This window comes from Carettochelys insculpta, chromosome 17 (genome assembly GCF_033958435.1).
Source record: "Carettochelys insculpta isolate YL-2023 chromosome 17, ASM3395843v1, whole genome shotgun sequence".
Taxonomy (NCBI): Eukaryota; Metazoa; Chordata; order Testudines; family Carettochelyidae; genus Carettochelys; species Carettochelys insculpta.
The window spans coordinates 7,510,293-7,527,898 of record NC_134153.1 but is presented as its reverse complement, the minus strand read 5'-3'; the positions used below and the strand labels follow the sequence as shown (position 1 = coordinate 7,527,898).

At 42.6% G+C, this 17,606-nt stretch overlaps 1 protein-coding gene across 1 annotated transcript in view; it reads right to left on the bottom strand.

Moving 5' to 3' along the window:
- Window positions 1-17,606, bottom strand: part of NKAIN4 (sodium/potassium transporting ATPase interacting 4) — an 80,537-nt gene that overhangs the window by 15,764 nt on the left and 47,167 nt on the right. Inside the window, exon 4 of the mRNA XM_075012215.1 lies at window positions 11,590-11,787. Coding sequence (XP_074868316.1) covers window positions 11,590-11,787 — 198 coding nt within the window. The remainder of the gene's footprint in view (window positions 1-11,589; window positions 11,788-17,606) is intronic.

Below are 17,606 nucleotides of genomic sequence, written 5' to 3'. Positions count from 1 at the left end.
TATTTGTTTTCCACTGTGAACTCAAAGTTTTTTTAACACAAGTTAGAATGTGGTAAGCATTGGCTCACACCATGGGAAGGTAGAATGATGCATGAAAGGACTCAGGAAGTGGAGTCCATTTATTTTTAATATGACAGAAAAATACATAACACCAGAAGACAAAAGGCAGGATAATGAGATTTCTACTGAGAGATTATAAGATTTGCTTGTGTGCTGGAACTCTCCGAAGACAAGATGAACCTTAGCTGGAGAAAACAAAGTAATTTTTACATCACTGCTAAACCTTATATATATTTTAAACTTCCTATTAAAAAGTTAAATGCAACAACAGAATCCTTCGTTTACTCTCCGGAGATTGACAGAATTCCATAGAGGCACATTCCAGTACTGCAGAGATGGAGTGATAGTTCATCAACTCACTTATTTTCCTCAACAGAGAGCTACTTTACTTCTCTGTCTCCATTAACTACAGTTTTCTTAACTCAGAAAAGGAGCCAACCAGTTGTAATGGCTATCAGAAAACCACGCAACATGCAAAACTAATTATGCTCGGGGAGCTTCTAAAGAATTACCTCTTTGTGTGAAGCTGCTGCTTTCTACAGGGATATGAGAGAAGAAGAATGAAAAAGCCTTTTCTCCTGATTGCTCTTCTTTGTTTGTATTGTATTAACAAGGAAAAATACCTTTTTTTGTTCTGAGGGTTTGTTTTGTTTGTTTTAATTTGCATGTTTTTGAGAACTGTATCTGGAACTGACCGTGGTGCTGAATAAAGGCAGAAAGCCATCTTTTATTAAATTAGGAAATATATATAGCTATTGGAAAAAGAACATATAAAAGGTATTTGTGGGACTACACTCCAAATGGCTTATGAACATTTCCCCATGCAAGACTCTTCCACTGGTCCCTCAGTGTGTCAATGGTCCATGCACTTCAAGCTTTTGAATGACTACAAGCAGAGTGCTGGCACCATCTTATGGTTCGGAACTCTTATTTATTCAGGTGTGTTTAAGATGCAGATTCTCCTTTTTCACTGCTCCTCAAAGCCAAAAGGACATTTATTTCTTCTCATGCTAAACTTCAGAGAATCTTCCAGGAGCTAAGATTCTAAAGTGCCTTAAGCAAACTCCGTAAGTAAATTAGGAGGGCATTGAATTAAAGGTAAATACTTTGAAGAAACATACCTCTCATTTGGCATCCTCAGTACCTGACTGGTGCTGGATGTGAGAATTTGCCAGATGATTTCAAGATTTTCTAGCACATTACCAACACTTCCGCTGCTTACTGGGCTCTTAGAAGACATTTAGACAGTAAATTACAGCTAAATAACAGTCCAGGACACTGAGAGCCACAACAGGTGGTTACAGGCAAACTTTATGGGACCATGGGAAACTTGGCCACACCCATCATAAGTAGTTGTCCAGCTAACTAAAATCATACCGTATCACAGAATTTGCCAGATGAGTGAGTTCCAAATTAGAGAAGTTCAACCTGTACTAGCCAAGAAAATGAACTATCTTGGCACACTAAAGATAGAATTCACATAAATCCTTAATATCAGTCATGCCATTAGGATCAGCCTGTTAAATGCCCTGTTCCACAATTAAGAGGTACTGAGCTAGCAATAAAATCAGCTAGGAAGTTTTCTTTGCAAAGAAATGTACCACACCTCCCACTGGAACACACCTGCTTCACATAGCAAGTAAAAAACATGCACACAAACAAACAAAACAGTGGACAAAGTGAACTTTACTAGGTCTCCTAATCCTAAACCTTTTGAAGCCTGAGTTGTCTATTCTGGTTTCCCTTCAACTTTGTTTTAACACAGCCTGCTTTGTGTTTCAAATATACTCTGCTTTGACCTTATAACCCACACGACTTTGTGGTATGGATGTCATCAATTATAAATTATTGTTTATTCAATGGCCTATTTCCGTTTTCTCTAGGAAGGTTACATTAGCCTCTCAGCTTAGATGGAAGGGGGAAGTTTCTGGAGCGGAAGGAGGAGAGACATATAATATAAATGTGTACTGCATTTTCATGTTGCCTGAACTAAGCTATAATTAAACCTATCGCTTCAGAGATAAAGTGAACTCCTGGGATCTATGCTGTGCCTTGCCTCATGCATGAATGATAGATGAAATTAAGGCAATAGAGATGAAATAAAAATCTCATCATCAAATCTGCTTTTAGTGAGGGTGTCTGCTTGAGTGTGGGCTAAGTTAACTCCAAAAGGCTCAAAGCTTTTAAAGGCAATTCACTGATAATTGTATCTTCACAGAATTTGAGAACTAGGGGGAGGACTTATTCCATTTCACTGTAAAATGAACATAAACCCACTGAAAGAATTAAAATCTTAGTGTTGATGATGATGATGTTGACAGGATTGCCTGGGAGGTTCATGTTCTTTTATGATTCCCAGGCTTTTGGGTGTTAGGAGGAACAATCACTGGAACTCTGGGATTTCTAAATTAGGAGAAAGTCAGTTGTGCGACGTTCTAAACAGGGCCTCAAAGACACCATAGTTCACATCATGGCTGTTCACAATGTTGGGTGAAATAAATTGGATGTGAGAGAGGTCAGCGGACAGGCCTCTGCATCCGGAGACCCACCACGGTTAGCAGTCATTCACTTACATCGCAGACACCTCAGGAGAGAGGTCAAAGATTATGGCTATCCTTCACTTAGAATCACAGTACCAGAGGGAGAGCCACATTAGTCTGTATCCACAAAAACAACAAGAAGTCCTGGGGCACCTTATAGATTAACAGATATTTTGGAGCATAAGCTTTCGTGGGCAAAGATGAAACAGGTCTTTGCCCATGAAAGCTTATGCTCCAAAATATGTTAGTCTATGAGGTGCCACAGGACTTCTTGTTGTTTTTTTTAGAATCCTAGAACACTAGAACTGGAAGGGACCTCAAAAGGTCATCCAATTGAGTTCTTTGACCTCATGGCAGGATCAAACACCATCCAGTCCATCCCTGATAGATGTCTGTCTAACCGGCTCTTAAATACTGTATTTCCAATTATAGAGATTCTACAACCACAATGGGCAATGTTTTCCAGTACTTAACCTCACTGACAGATAGGAAATTTTCCCTACTGTCTTCGATGCAGGCAGCAAGCTCCTGTTTAGCATGCCACTCTGATCTCACTTCAACCCAGCCTATCTTAAGTCCTATAGTCGCATTAGGTCATGACAATGAAAGTGATGTAAGATTATGCTCTCCTGTTAGACAATGTTCCTTGCCCTTCGGGGTACTCTTAAATCTGAAAATCAAGGGAAACAGTGCATGAAACATTACTGAAGCCATCTCAAGATGAACAGAAGAAAAAAGAATAAAAGACAGACCATTGTACGACAACCATGGAGAGGGGCACTTCTGCAAGAACACGCTCCCTATAACAGCTTTGCACATAAAGCCCCACTACATATTTTTGATGCTACAGAAATTCAAGGAGAATGAACAACCCTCGGTGAATAAGCACCAGAACAAAGGGACACAGGGTTTGTATGTTTCTTTGGTGCAGACCAGAAAAACTATTCTGTTGTGTTAAACATGTAACGCCTCTAATAAAAACATCTTCCAGCTACAACTGGAACAGATTTGATTTGCTGAAACGTAATTCAGTTTAATTTTTGCCTCTGCAGGGAGGGGAGGGAAAGGCAGGAAGAGAAGTTATATGGTTTTGATCTATTAGCTTCTTTTATAGCACCATCCATCAATGTGTTTGCCTACATCAGAAAATGTATCAAGGTTGATGTGTACAGGGAAATATCACGAGCAGACACAGAACAGAGAGAGAAAGAAAAAGAGAATAATCAAGACTCAGTAGTGATAGAGAAGGCTGTCTCAGGAGCCAATCAGGTGTAAGGCTTGTGGCAGCCAATCAGAGCCCAAGAGGGCTGTATAAGAGATGGCTTGCCAGGGTGAGCATACTCTTGCTCCAGCCCTGGCAAAGAGGGACCTAGCTGCCTGCTAACATGGGATACCACAGACAGAGCAGTGCTGGAGAAAGGCAGGGTGAGCCAGGAGAGCTTGGGCCTGAGTCAGGCCGGGTTGAGGCCTAGTGACAGGAACCCGGGGGATACTAGGGCTGCAAAGCAGGTGGTAGCAACATGTCCACCTCCTCGCCAATGGTGAAAGGACATTTCAGACTGTAGTTTGCACCCAGGTGAGGGTCTAGATCAGAGCTCAGCAACCTTTCTGGGGTGGACTGCTGAAATTTGACCTCTATGTACAGTCTGAGTGTGGGGGATGCTTTTTAAAGACGCTAACAGTCTTCCTTACAACAGCTTCATCTATAAATAAATTAGGAGAGAGCTTTATTGTTTAGGTGGTGGTTGGTAGCATTAGCTGCTCATCTAGCAAACTCCTGGCTGCATGGGGGATGAGGGTGGGGCTGAGATCCTGCCTCACATGCAGATGAAAATTGGCTCACGCACCACTCTTGGCACCATGGTTGGGGTTGCTGACCCCTGGTCCATAGGATGTCTGGCAATAGGTCATGGAGGCAAGATGGGTACAGGGGTCTTGGGGTTCTGGGTGGGGCATCCTGGTAGGGCAGTAGCCTGAGGGCAGGGCTTTGCGGTCTAGAAGGAATGTGGGTCCTGAGATTAGGTGGAGAATAAGTGGGTGAGACAGTGGCCTGAAGAAGGAGCTCTGAAGGCTGAAACAAGCTGATTTCCTGAGCAAGCAGCAGGAGGTGCCATGGAGGTGAGTCATGCCCCATTACTGTAGCACATGAGACTGACCTTTAATGGGGTTAGATTGGACTCCCCACCAGTTTTAACACCTTTAGAGGGTAAGTTAATTATTATTCTGCTAAAATTGAGTATTCCACTTATTTCCAAATAGATTAAGCATTTGAGTTCTAGGAAATAGTGGATTCATTATTAGTAATTGTCTGCATTAGTGTAGCACCTAAAAGTCCTAGTCACCACAAAGGACCCCACTGTACTGAGCATTATACACAAAGCTACCTAGAGAGGATGCAGTCACAGAACCTGACTCTCCACTTGCAGCAGTTTTACAGTGGTATAATTTAAATGGGGTTACTTCCAATTTACACCAAGAACATCATGCCCAGAGCTCTGGGGGAAAATTCTTGTCCACCTACTCTCTATATTCAACAAGCTCATTCAAAAGTGCTGCCAGCAGCAGAAGTAGCTGAGCTTTTATCTCGACTCCCCCATTTGATTGACAGCTGCAGAATGTGAAAAGGGACTTCCGAATAATAGGGTGTATGTTCCACACTTCAAATTGAAACCAGGTCTGGCAGAAGATCCCCTTTCTCACCATCTATTAAATATATAGGAAGCAAAAAGTAAAAAGCATTCCAATGGGCAAGTAACAAAGGTCTGAAAATAGCTTTCTCCATAAAATTCACAGGGGGGTGGCCTCCCTTTATAACTTCCTCCGATCACAACCCCAGAGAATGTACTTGATGACCTCGAGGTGCCTTCCACTCCTATGAGTCTATGATATATCTTTATTAACACGCATTACAGATGGGCCTGTTTGACTGATAAATAAGACAATGGGTCATATACTGCTCTTCATTTCTGTGGTATAATCTGGATTCACACAGCTGTAACTGAGAGCAGATCCTGGACCTCTGTTCCTGATTCAAAATGATTAAAGCTTGAGCATGTTGGCAGTTTTCTTTCTGAATGATTTCTGATGAAAATGCAGTTTCATTAAAATTTTCTGCAAAATTTGTGTTAGCTAAACTTAATATGTCCCTCAAATCAAAGAAAAAAATATTTTGCTCCAAGTCAGTCCAGAATACTTGGGTTTGCTATGTTGACATAAAACACTTACACAGTGATTGTAAAAAGACACTAAGCTACAGCTCTAATGCCTCCAAGAATGCTCTTGTGGTTTAGCCTCTGCCTCTGGTTCCGCAGATAACCTCAGTACCAGCTTCCTCCAAGGAGTGCAAGTGTCAAATTCAACCTTTTTATTAGGAACATGTGTTATAACCAGGTGGGCTCAATCAGCCAGTCAAACAGGCCTGGGAAACAAAAGGCTGCAGAGCAGAAGGAATGACACACTGTGGTTGTCCCACCCATCAGCTTCTTTCATTGGGAACATCTTACCCTCTGTCAATGTATCTGGGAAACTAATCCTGTAGAGGTTACGAGGCAAGCTTTATTTTATACGCTGTGTGCAGTTTGCTTTGAGTAATGCCCACACAGCTCAAACACAAGGAGGAGGAGATTAAGGGATCCTCGATAGACATAAGCAAGGCCCTACCAAATTCAAGCCATGAAAAATGTCAGTCTGTGATATTTGGTCTTTCGTGGGCTTTTACCCTACTCTTCACAGATTTCACCAGAGAGACTGATATTTCTGAAATCAGGGGTCCTGGCCCAAATGGGAGTTGTAAGAGGTCACAAGGCTAATTTAGGGGGGCTGCAGTATCAACACCCTTACTCCTGTGCTGGGTGGTCTGAAAGCAGCGGCTGTTTGCCAGGTGCCCATCTCTCAAGGCTGTACTCTGCCAGCAGCAGCAGAGAAGTGAAGATGGCAATGCTATACCATAACACCCTTACTTCTCTACTGCTGCCTGCAGAGCTTTGGGTGGCCAGACAGTGGCAGCTGCTGTCAGAGAGCCCAGCTCTGAAAGTAGAGCCGCTGTCAGCAGCAGCGTAAAAGAAAGCAGCAATGCCACAACATACCATCCTTTCTCCTCCTCCTCCCCCAGAGATCTAGTGAAGAGTTTAATAGCCTAAGACTTAGCATAAGTAAGTGACCAAATTAAATGCAAGCAACACAATAATGCAGGCTTAATGGAACTTTAGGGATTTTTAAAGTAACATGCACACTTACAGGTGTCTGCATTGACACATTGATAATATTTTCAAACTACTGATGCAAATAGCTACGTCAGCAATCAAAACCCAGGTATGGTTACCTGTACACCGATAGATGGAGAGAGGACTGAAATGTAATTAAATATGATCATGAATCCACTGATGTATAAACAAAGGGTATAAAAGCTGATGCCTGGATGCTAACCAGCGGTTCGTCAGAATGATATAGTAAGCAATAACCACCATTGTTATCGCCACGTAGGGTGATGGACCCTTTCTGATCAATTGTTTTCATCAGCCACAATGTTTTGAGTATATCAGCTTTGTGGATTGCTCTATTCTTTTTATCCATTTATTTGCTAAGTATTTCACACGTGGCTCAACATGCTTCTTGAAAAAATGTTTGTGTCCAACAATCCCATATACAACCTGAACACGCTTTTTTTTCCAGCGGCCATTTGCAAAAGTAGTAACTCAAATTTGTCATAGGACACAAGGAGCAGGAGGAAGGCAAGGGAGCATACAATGCCCAATGAAGCCAGAAAACTATAGCAAGCCCCAGCCACCCCTTTCCCTCGCCTTTGCAAAGTTCTACCCTTGAGGCATGAGCAAAGCTACATTCAACCCCTCCCCTTCATTCTTGCTTGAGACAATAGCAGCAGAGAACAGAGTCTCTGTTAAGTCCCTTCTCTTTTCTCCGTGAGATGGAATTACTGTAGAGTTCACTTCGAGCTGCAGACTCAGCTGAGCCTGTGTGCTCTCTCTCAAACATGGGGTGAGGGAGGTGGTAGGGAATAGGGAAGGATATTAATTTCTTAGTGATTCTTGAGCTTCGGAAAGCTGCTGACTGGAGAAAAAGGGATTGTGATCAAATATGCAAAGTGATAACCAACAGCAGTTGATTTCTTTACTTTTCTGCTTTCAGGATGCAATTATCAGTGAAAACGTAACACATGCCAACAGCAAAGCGTGCCTTGACTTGCTTTCCATTGTAACATTTGCTGCCAACCTTTAACTACGCCATTTTCCTGGGACTCTTCCAACCTGTCATTTTGAATGAAAGCAGCAGACAGGCTGGCTAAAAATTCTCCCTCTTGGGGAGACACTTCCAACCTCTTTCCCATGCTGTGGGATAGAGAAAAGCCCAGCCTTCCCCACTCCCAGAGCTCCCATATGGACAGACCAAAAGTAGACCAGATCTTTAAAACAGAAACTGAACCTCCAACTGCTGCCTAGCAAGTTGTTTGTTCAATGGGAAAACAAAGCAAGTTTTCTTTTGCAGAGGAGTAGGACAAATTATTTCTGCTGCACTTTTGATGATATGGGCAGGTTGCAAAGATAGGAAGTGAACATCATGTGCCAGAATATAGTCACAATCCTTCCATTAAGCACTGTTATGTGGACTCTTCACAATGTCTTTTGTTCTTGTGTATTTTCATGGGTTAGTTGGGATTCGAGGTATAACCCTACTTTTCTGTCACATAATCCAGTACTGATTCTGTCATGTTAGGATCTACATCCTCTCCCCTGTCAAGAGACAGGGATTTTGAAACCCAAAAGAATGAATTTTGGTGAATTCTTCACCTCACCAATATTTGTGCAGATTGAGGCCAGCACCAGGGCCAGCAACTGTCACAAGTGATGAATTTTAACTTTCTCATTCACTCCAGTGAGTTAGAAGCAACTCAATTAACACAACAGAATTAGCCCAGTAGAACACAGCCACACATGAGAACCAATTCAGGTCTTTGGTGTCTTTTTTCTTCCTTTTCCTTGCCCTCACCAGAGGCCTAGGACTGGAAGAGTCGGGGTGATCCAGACGGGGATGTAGTGCATTAGCAGGGCCATAGAGCAAAGCTTCTACAGCACTCGCTCACCCTGAGTGAAATTCATCCCTAGTAAGGATGAAGTTTATGGAGAGAAGTTATACAGAGGATTCTACCTTTTTGTGTTGTGAAAAGGGTGCAGGGTGGCTCCCCAGCTGCTACTGCAGCCCCCTGGTTTGCATGGAACTTTTTTCTTAACAAGGTCAAATTTAATGAAGGGGGTGGGATGTTTTCTGGGATGAATCAACCTTCCCCCCAGGGGGAAAAACGCACAGCACTATTACTGTGCTTCAGTGGAAGAATGATTCTCCTGAGGATTGGGCATGTGGTGGCATCTTATTTGTAATGAATATGAATTTCATATCACTGAAGCCAAAACATTTCTAAAGCTGCTGAACCAAACCCACAGTCACAGGAAAGGAGGCTTTGGGTCCCTCCACCCTACCCCTTGGAGGAACTATGCTTTCAGTTCTCAGACAGCCTGACAGACACAGAAGGAAGAAGGTCATAGCCTTTGCTGCATCTCCCTGTTCTTAGAGAGACATGATCAATAAAAAAATAAAAAAGATTCCCTCTGCAGCACTGAAGCCTGCAAAACATTCTGCGAGGGACAGTCATCTTTAAAAAAAAAAAAAAAAAAAAAAAGTCTGCCTGAAAATGAGATAAAGAAAAGGGTGACACTATTTCCAAGGATCAAAGAGTTTGGTCATCAGAGACTAAACAGGGAAAGGACTAGTTGGCTGTCTTCAGGCAGGACCTGATAGAAATCATGCAAAGCTCTTTAAAGGTTCCTTTCTGCTGTCTTCAAGGGAAATCTGTCTCATCCAGTGAGATTGTCTAGACCAAATCTCTCTAGTCCAGTCCATATCCAGAAAGATTGAATGAGCACTTCAAGATCTCCAGGGGATACAGACCTGGGGCTTTCACAGTCTACCTTTATTATAGGAAAGATATGTAACTTTTACAGAAACTTGCTACAACAGGCAGGAAACCCCTAGCATGGGCTGTAAAGATTACTGTACACGCATGCTTGAATCTTGTGTCCTAATTTCAGGGCCCAGAAGGCACAAAAGTAGGATAAAAAATCCTCTAAAGTTCACATCTTACAGGGGGAATGGGGAAGCAACTTGTATGTGCCCAAAACCAATATTTTCTTGCCAGGCCTCCATCAATTTACCCTCTCCACTCTGAACCCATGCTCCCTTATTCAGTTGCCAATCACAACTTAAATTTACAGTGCTGTGGGGGTGGGGGTAATAGAGTTAATAGTATGAATATACCCAGCTAAGAGGCAGAGTTACAGCTGTAACCCTGCTTGCTTGGTTTTGCTTCAGCAATCTATCTTGGGGCCTGATGTCTTTTTACAGGATTCTGTAAAACCAAAGCCTATCCTTAGTAGATCATAGGACCAGGTCCTTCTATTTGTTGACTGAGTCTTTCTCCTCTAAATCCTGAAGTCTGCCCCCTCGGAAGACTTTGATTTCCAACAATGATGCTTCCTAAATCAGCCAGAGGGAATGCTATTACATATGATATGACACTTCTGATCTCTCAAGCATTCAACTGTCAACAGCTGGAGCACACCTTTCATTGGCTGGCTTGGAGAACAGAGAACCAAGAAACAAAGCTTTGGTTTTCTTTATGGCAGTAGAGGACATAAGGATACTGATCACTAAACCACCCATGAATAAGCATCCAGACCAGAGGTGGAAAAAGTACCAAAAAGTTACTTGAATACAAGTGCAGCTTCCTGGGGCCGGGAGGAGAGATGTACTTAAGTACAAGTTATGGGTGTCCTTCTGGAAAAGGATTTGAGAAAAATACACATGTGCATGAGTGCACACACATCACATCTAGATTGTATTCAAGTACCCATAAATGGAAGCAGTTGCACTTTTACCCCAAAAGTTACTTGAGTACTTTTTACACCTCTCTGATCCAGACTAACAATCCTTCACAAAAAGCCCACATTTCCTTGAAATTTGCAGGGTGTTCTAGCATGCATGGCATTACATTTCTCACATCCTCCTTTTCATGCATACAGTTCTGCACCAGGTGCTATCACACTTGTCACATGAAGCTCCATGACCACACCTTGTTAAAACAGAGTTCTGAGTTGCAACAGAACCTGTATGTACTTAAAGCCACTAAGCTAACAAAGAAAATCAGATTAAATAGACATGCTGTAGCTACGAAATGCATGAGTAGGAGTGGAAATAAAGACAATGGACCTTTTGTTCCAATTAATTTCACTTGCAAATGAGAAACAATAGGGAACATTAAGGACAACACATAACTGCAGCGTATTAAAAAAGTGCCCATGAAAAACTCCAAAGGGGGGGCAGTATTTAATGGAAACTTAATACAAATCATTGGTGTCAGCAGGAAGAAAACATGTCACTTTCTGGATCAATCAAAAGTTTTTTTTTTTCTGAAAGAGGATATTATCTTTAAAGGGAAACACACATCTCCCCTATCCAAACTCTTTCCATCCGCTCTCTCTCTCTCTCTCTCTCTCTCTCACACACACACACACACACACACACACACACAAACGTCAAATGTCACCGCAGTGATTGGGAATGCAAAAATGTAGATTTGTCCCCTTACGGAAGGGTGCTTCTCCTCCCCAGTCACTGGTTTGTTACTGTAGCGGTGTTATGTGGTTTGTTATTGTAAGTGGTAGGCTCCTGATACTGATTTCTATTTTTTTAAAAAAAAGTGTCTTATAGCTATTGAAGATTGAACACCGAGTTAAAAAACAACCAACCAACCACCCTCTTTATGAGATACTTACACAGAGCTTGCAAATACACAGAGAGGAACAGAAAACATAGGTCAGCTTTGGTGCATGCATAAGTTGACTGTTTTTTAAGAGCAACTACCCCTGAAAAATCTATGTGGATGGTTTTACTCTTTGTTGTTCCATGAGGAAGTACTCACCGCTATCAGAATCTGGACCGAGCTGTGCATGACTTCAATATACTGATACTCTAGAGCACAGCCAATCACAGAGATGTAAGAATGGCTGTCCAATCCCTTTAGGCCAGCCACGGAAGCCTCCTTTCTTACGCAGCCAGGGCCATTTTCACTCCACCATGACTGATGCTGGGAGATATTAAAGGTCAAAAGTTCACTGTCCTAGGGAGAAAAAAAATGCAAAAAAATCTTCATTTACAGAGGAATTGATACACTAGTTCCACGCAGGCAGAGAGGTGCAAAAACGCTTAGTACCATACTAGCTTAAAAACCGGCCATTAGAGTCTATGGGAGCCTTCCTAGGCTTGCGCGGATAGCTTTTGGGAAAAAAACAACAACAACAACAACAAAAAAACACCCACAGTGAGCCCTAACAGGATCAATGACATGTAAAAGCATTTTTCAGACAAGCTGATAAATTAGCATGACCTAGCCTAAGGCCTGTAAAGGGGGGACAGCGCAGCAACTTGGTGAAAATCAGTCCCAGCTTAATACAGCGATGTCTGGCTGCAGTGATACGCTAGCTTCAATACACCATGTTGTAGGAGCACAATAGAAACACACTTTATAGGCACCCAGGCTAATATGAGGACCTATGACCATGTGGGTTTTAGTACCTGTATAATACCCAAAGGCAGAATTGAACCTGGAACCTCAGAATAGGAGCCTCTAATGCATGAGCTTAAAGGTAGGTCCCTTTTAGCTCATGCAGTAGAGACACATGGTCTTAGCTTCAGAGGTCCCAGCTTCAATTCTGCCCATCCGTGTTACCCACAAATTTAGGATGTTACTTCTATCCTAATATTTGCAGATGTTCCAAATCTATTGGCAGCTCTCTTTTCTTTCAGATGTATCTTGAATTCATACAAATATTATATGTCAAAACATAATGAGTTCTTGGAGTAGGTTGTAAAAACTTTCAGAGCAAGGCATCCTGGTGAGTTTTTTCATGCTTAATATACCCACTGCACTGTGTATTTTAATCTCTCCAATTATATTTCACTACTGGCTGTTACAGATGTGATTTCATTAGGAACAAAACATTCTCAAAACTTTTTTTTTCCAACATAGAGCTGGTGCAGCTTCTTTGTGCCTGGACCAGAAGGAGCTCTCTTAAAAGTTACATCCACTTTAGGAAAATAATCTGCAGTTGAAAATCACTGTCAGCAATGGGCCTCAAGAATGCTTTCCAGAACGGTGCTGCAGGTGGTTTATCTTGACTGCAATGGTTTACATGAATACCAAATGATCACAGCTTTGTATACTGCACACAACTTTATATTGCTAAGAACTGACAGTTGTCAGAGACAGCAGCCATTTTGTTCCCAGAGCTGCTGCAGCTTGTCATGGACACACACGGACACATTCAGACACTTCCCTCTTATGGGGACAGGCTCTACATCTGTTCTTTCTTGCTCTTTTCCTTTAAACTAGAAGATATGGAAGGCAAATCATTGCTCTTTGTGTGTGGGGAAAAATGCATCATCCATACTAGCAATTAAGCTGTTTCCAACATTGGTTCAAGGGAAAAGTTGCTGACAACGGTTTACATCAAGAGGTCAATTTCATAGCTTAGATTTGTAAACCAAGTAAATTTACCACAGAAGGAGGGTACTGTGGAGCACCAAGTTCTACTCACAAAAGCTTGTCTGAACCTACTGACCTGGCAAGATTAGAAACCAGGACCTACAGCTGGAGTAATCACGAAAAACATTTTTGAAGACTTTAATTTCCTTTTGGCTCCTCACTGTAAATATATCTAATAAATTTTCTTCCCATCGCCATCTGTCATTTTCCCTCCCCCTCAGTATTCAGATTTACTGCATTTCTGGGTCTTCTGTTGACCTCAGTCACTATCAACCTCTTGGGTCAAATTACTCTGACAAACTGACCTACTACCAAACTCTTGGGTCAAATTACTCTGACAAACTGACCTCCACTGTGATCGATAGTTTTGTAATTAACACTCACCCAAGACCTCCATGTCATCTCTGTCTCCCAGGCTACCTTTTACTTTGCTTCTCTCAACTTTGCTGGCTCAGTGCACTAAAATATGCAGTTCTGGGTGTCACACAGTGAAACACAGCACAGGTAGCTCAAGAGTTTGATAGTCAGTGGCACTGCCAACAATAACAAATCCCCCTTCCTTTGGGAAAAAGGAAACTTGAATAACCTGGAATCACTGTTGCAACTCCTGGGATGTTGCTTTGGGGTTTCCAGCTTAAATTTCCCTGCAATTGATGAAAGACAAACTGAGCATTGTGGGGAGAGCAAGGGATGAAAAGATAACAGTAGAAATAATTTGCAGGGAAGTGCAAAGTGCCCGGTGCCACTGGGACTCCTGCAACAGACCATGCATGCCACTTTGATGTAGATTCAACAATATCTTTGGGCTGTAACAGACGGAGGTAACGATTTATAAGGGTCTTTTCAAGACTCCAAATACATTTTCACCATAAGAACAAACACAAATTGCGGTGTAAATCCAACAATAACTGAAGGGCTTCTTGTGCTTTCCTATGCAGCAACTGGTACTAACTACTCTCAGTTAAGATATTGGACTACAAGGGCCATTAGTCCTAGATTATGACACTGGGTTGGGTGGGGAAAATAGCAACAGAGTCTGGATCTGGGCACATCCTAAGTAGCAAACTGGGCTTGCAAGTGGAACTAATCTGAACATAACTCAGCTAATGTCTCAAGAGAGGCAGAATTTGGTAGGAAAATTAAAAATCTGTCATGCAGCCTAAGATGATCCTCATGTGCAGTATTAATTCCTTGTTCCCAAGTCCATAGGAGCCAACCATCCCCATCTTGAATCCTACATTGACTACTCTCAGGCCCCTAACAAGCTTGGACTCAGAAACAAGTTTTGAAGCAGTTATTTGCTTTCTGGCAAGCACAGCTTGGGAGAGCCGCACAACAGAGAGAAGGGAAAAAACCAAAACAGCTGTCAAGTTCCTGGCATAAGCACTGCAAAAGATGTGACGTGCTTTGCAGGGAACAGAGGAGGGTTCACAGCTGTTGCATGCTACCCATACTGAAGCTGACCCAATATTAAAGGAAAGACAACATAGAAAACTCCATTAACAATAGGGTTACCTTATTTGAACTTTCAAAAAAGAGGACGCCCCTGAGAGGGTGTGTATCTGTATCGGTATCTACCAATTCACCTTGTATGAAGGTGTTACCGTGTCTATAGTATATTAATATAATGTGAGTGTGTAGAAACTGATACAGATACACTCCCTCTCAGGATGTTTTCTTTTTTGGAAGTTCAGATATTGTAACCCTAATCAACAGGGTAGTGTTTACACAGAGCAGAAGGGGGAATAATCAGACTGGCAGCTGCGGGATACTGAAGCTAGCGTAAGGTGCTGTGTGCCACAGGTTCTGTGCTGAGGGACAGCTGGGGAGAAGCTTTTAGTGGCCAATTTCCCTTGTCTGCAACCTTTGGAATTTTAGTGGGAAAGTCCCCCGGGCCTGCTCTCCCCACAGACTGCCCACATATATTCTCCTCGGTGTCAAGAGCCATGCAGGTTTTCTCCAAGCATGCTGCTCTCCTGTACTTGCCTCCTACCTCATAGGGTCAGTCCCTGGGGCACGTGACTATGCCCCATACGAGTTTCCCCTTTAGTGGGAGCCAGCCAGTCTGCTCAAGCCATGGCTGTATTTCCCCTCAAGCCTCTTATTCCCTCCCCCCATGAGTTAGAGGGCACATCCACTGGCTGGAAAAGGCAAAACCATGCTCCAGAGAAGGACTCAGCTCTAGCTCCTTTATTCAAGGCTTGCCTTTATTACCACAAATATAAAGCAACTCAAAAGAGCCTCATGGCCCCACAGAGTCTTGTCTCTATTGCTTCATTCTCTCCCCCAGCCCCATTCCCCAGCTAAATCTGCCCCCATCTGGCACCTGCCCTCTGCAGATGCCTCCATCAGCCTCTTGCCCGACTGAGGTGAAGAAGTCTTTCCAGCTTCATCCTGTCCCTGAATTCCTCTCTAGGGAGGGTAGATTGCCTCTATGGACACTGGCAGGAGTCAAAGAAAAAACCACAACACAATGTTACAGCTTTCCTCCCCTTTGGGATTCCTCAGAGTCAGCTCTTGCTCCCCCCTGTTGCAGGACATGGACTTTGTATTCAGACATGAGCAAAGCCTCATTTTGAACTAAGCCTAGATAAGCTGCAGAACAGGAGTCAGGATTAGCAGGTGGAAGAATGCTAAATACAAAATCAAAGTGCACAGTGCTGGAAGTGTAATGTTGATGGCGGAACTAAATGGGGGACCTCTGGAGTTTAGCGCAGGTGCCTCTACCATCTTGAGCTAAAAGCCAGTTGGGTCTCAGCTAAGGTAGTAGAGGAGACTCATTCTTTTCCCTCTGTATGTGGTCTGAATGCCACCACATGGGACAATGAAACACACCCAGTAGAAGCACAAGCAAAGTTTATGCTATCAAAAAGCAGAAACTACAGTGTTGAAGGTGAGTGGCTCCTGAAGAGACAAATCACCCCAATTTTTAAGGGTTTCTTGGAAAAAACACAGGCACATTGAGGCAGAGCAGGCAGCCACTGGCATGCACAAATGATCAGCATAACTAAGCATGATGCTTGCACATACTGTGATTGAGAGCGGCCTCGTAAACAAAGGGAAGTGACTTTTTGCACACAATTCTGAGAAAGTGAGGAGAAATTTTGCAAATGGTGTTTTCGGCTAAGGGAGAGGAATTAAGGTGTTGCCGTCTCAGAACACTAAGCTCAATGGCAATATTTTCAGGTGTTCCTGGCAGGACCCTATGCTTGGTCATGGCTAATGAAAAAAGAATCAAGGCAAATATTGTATTGACCTCTGTTTGCTACGCTGTTGCTGGGAAGCCAGGGTTAGAATCAAATCCATGGACTCTTACTGCAGTGTGCTAACATTTTATTTTTCTTGTAGCAATACTAAATAAATAAAATAGAAAGTAGGGGATTTAATGATCTACAAAAATCACAGAAGCAGCTCATTAAAAACAGGGCAAAAGACTAGGAATCAGGAAATAATTTCAGAAGCAGACAAAAACAGGCTGTAAAGCATTTGCAATTTTTCTTAACTCACACAAGAAAAGGTAACTAGAAGTGGGAGGCGCCTTGGGATATATTTATCAGTTCCAAGTTATTTCAGCTAAGAACAGAGGCAGGCAGATAGCTACTATCCCTCCATTTTTCAACAGGTGGTTATTTAAAGTATTACTGCTACAGCCTGTAGCCTTCAATCTGAAAAGAAATAGGAGAGAAGTGGTGATACAAGCTCCCTTTCCAGAGCTTGCTGAAGGCCAGCCAAGCTCACATTTCAATTTAAATTGTCACTGGACCTTGTTGCTCTCAGGTTCCAATTCTCTAGCACAGCAGTGGTGCTGTGGGGAAGGAAAACCCCCCAAAATCTAATACAGTGTCAGAGTTTTTCCTGTTATGGCTTCTACACCTTTATATTAGAAACAATTCCCCACTCTTGCACTCACAGAATCAGCTTTGGAAAGGCTGGGACCTATGAAGTTCAACATCATTACAGACTGCTGTGTTTCTTCATTCACTAGTTGCCTTCAGAACTCTGCTCCTTCTCATTCATTTTCAGACAAGGCAGCAGTAATGGCTCCCAAATCAAGTTCAGCCCAGCTACGCAAGCCCTAAGAGCTGGATGGCTGAATAATGTTGCGTCTTTTAAGTTGGAAAAATGTATTATTAAAAAAGGGAACAATAATTCTTATCTCCTAGAAGCTCAGGCTGAGTGCTTGCCTCTCACTGGGGTGGCAAGGGAATTACTTTTATCATTGCTTACGCTCAAGTTGCCTGTTCAAAATGCTGTAGTACTTAAAGGCCAAGTAATGGATTTCTATTCTCTGAAATCAGGAGGAGGAATGAGGGGGAGCAATCTTTATCAACAGTGTGTTTTCACCTCCATCTGATAACATTTGCTCAAGTCCCAGAGCTGTCCTAGAGCAGCTC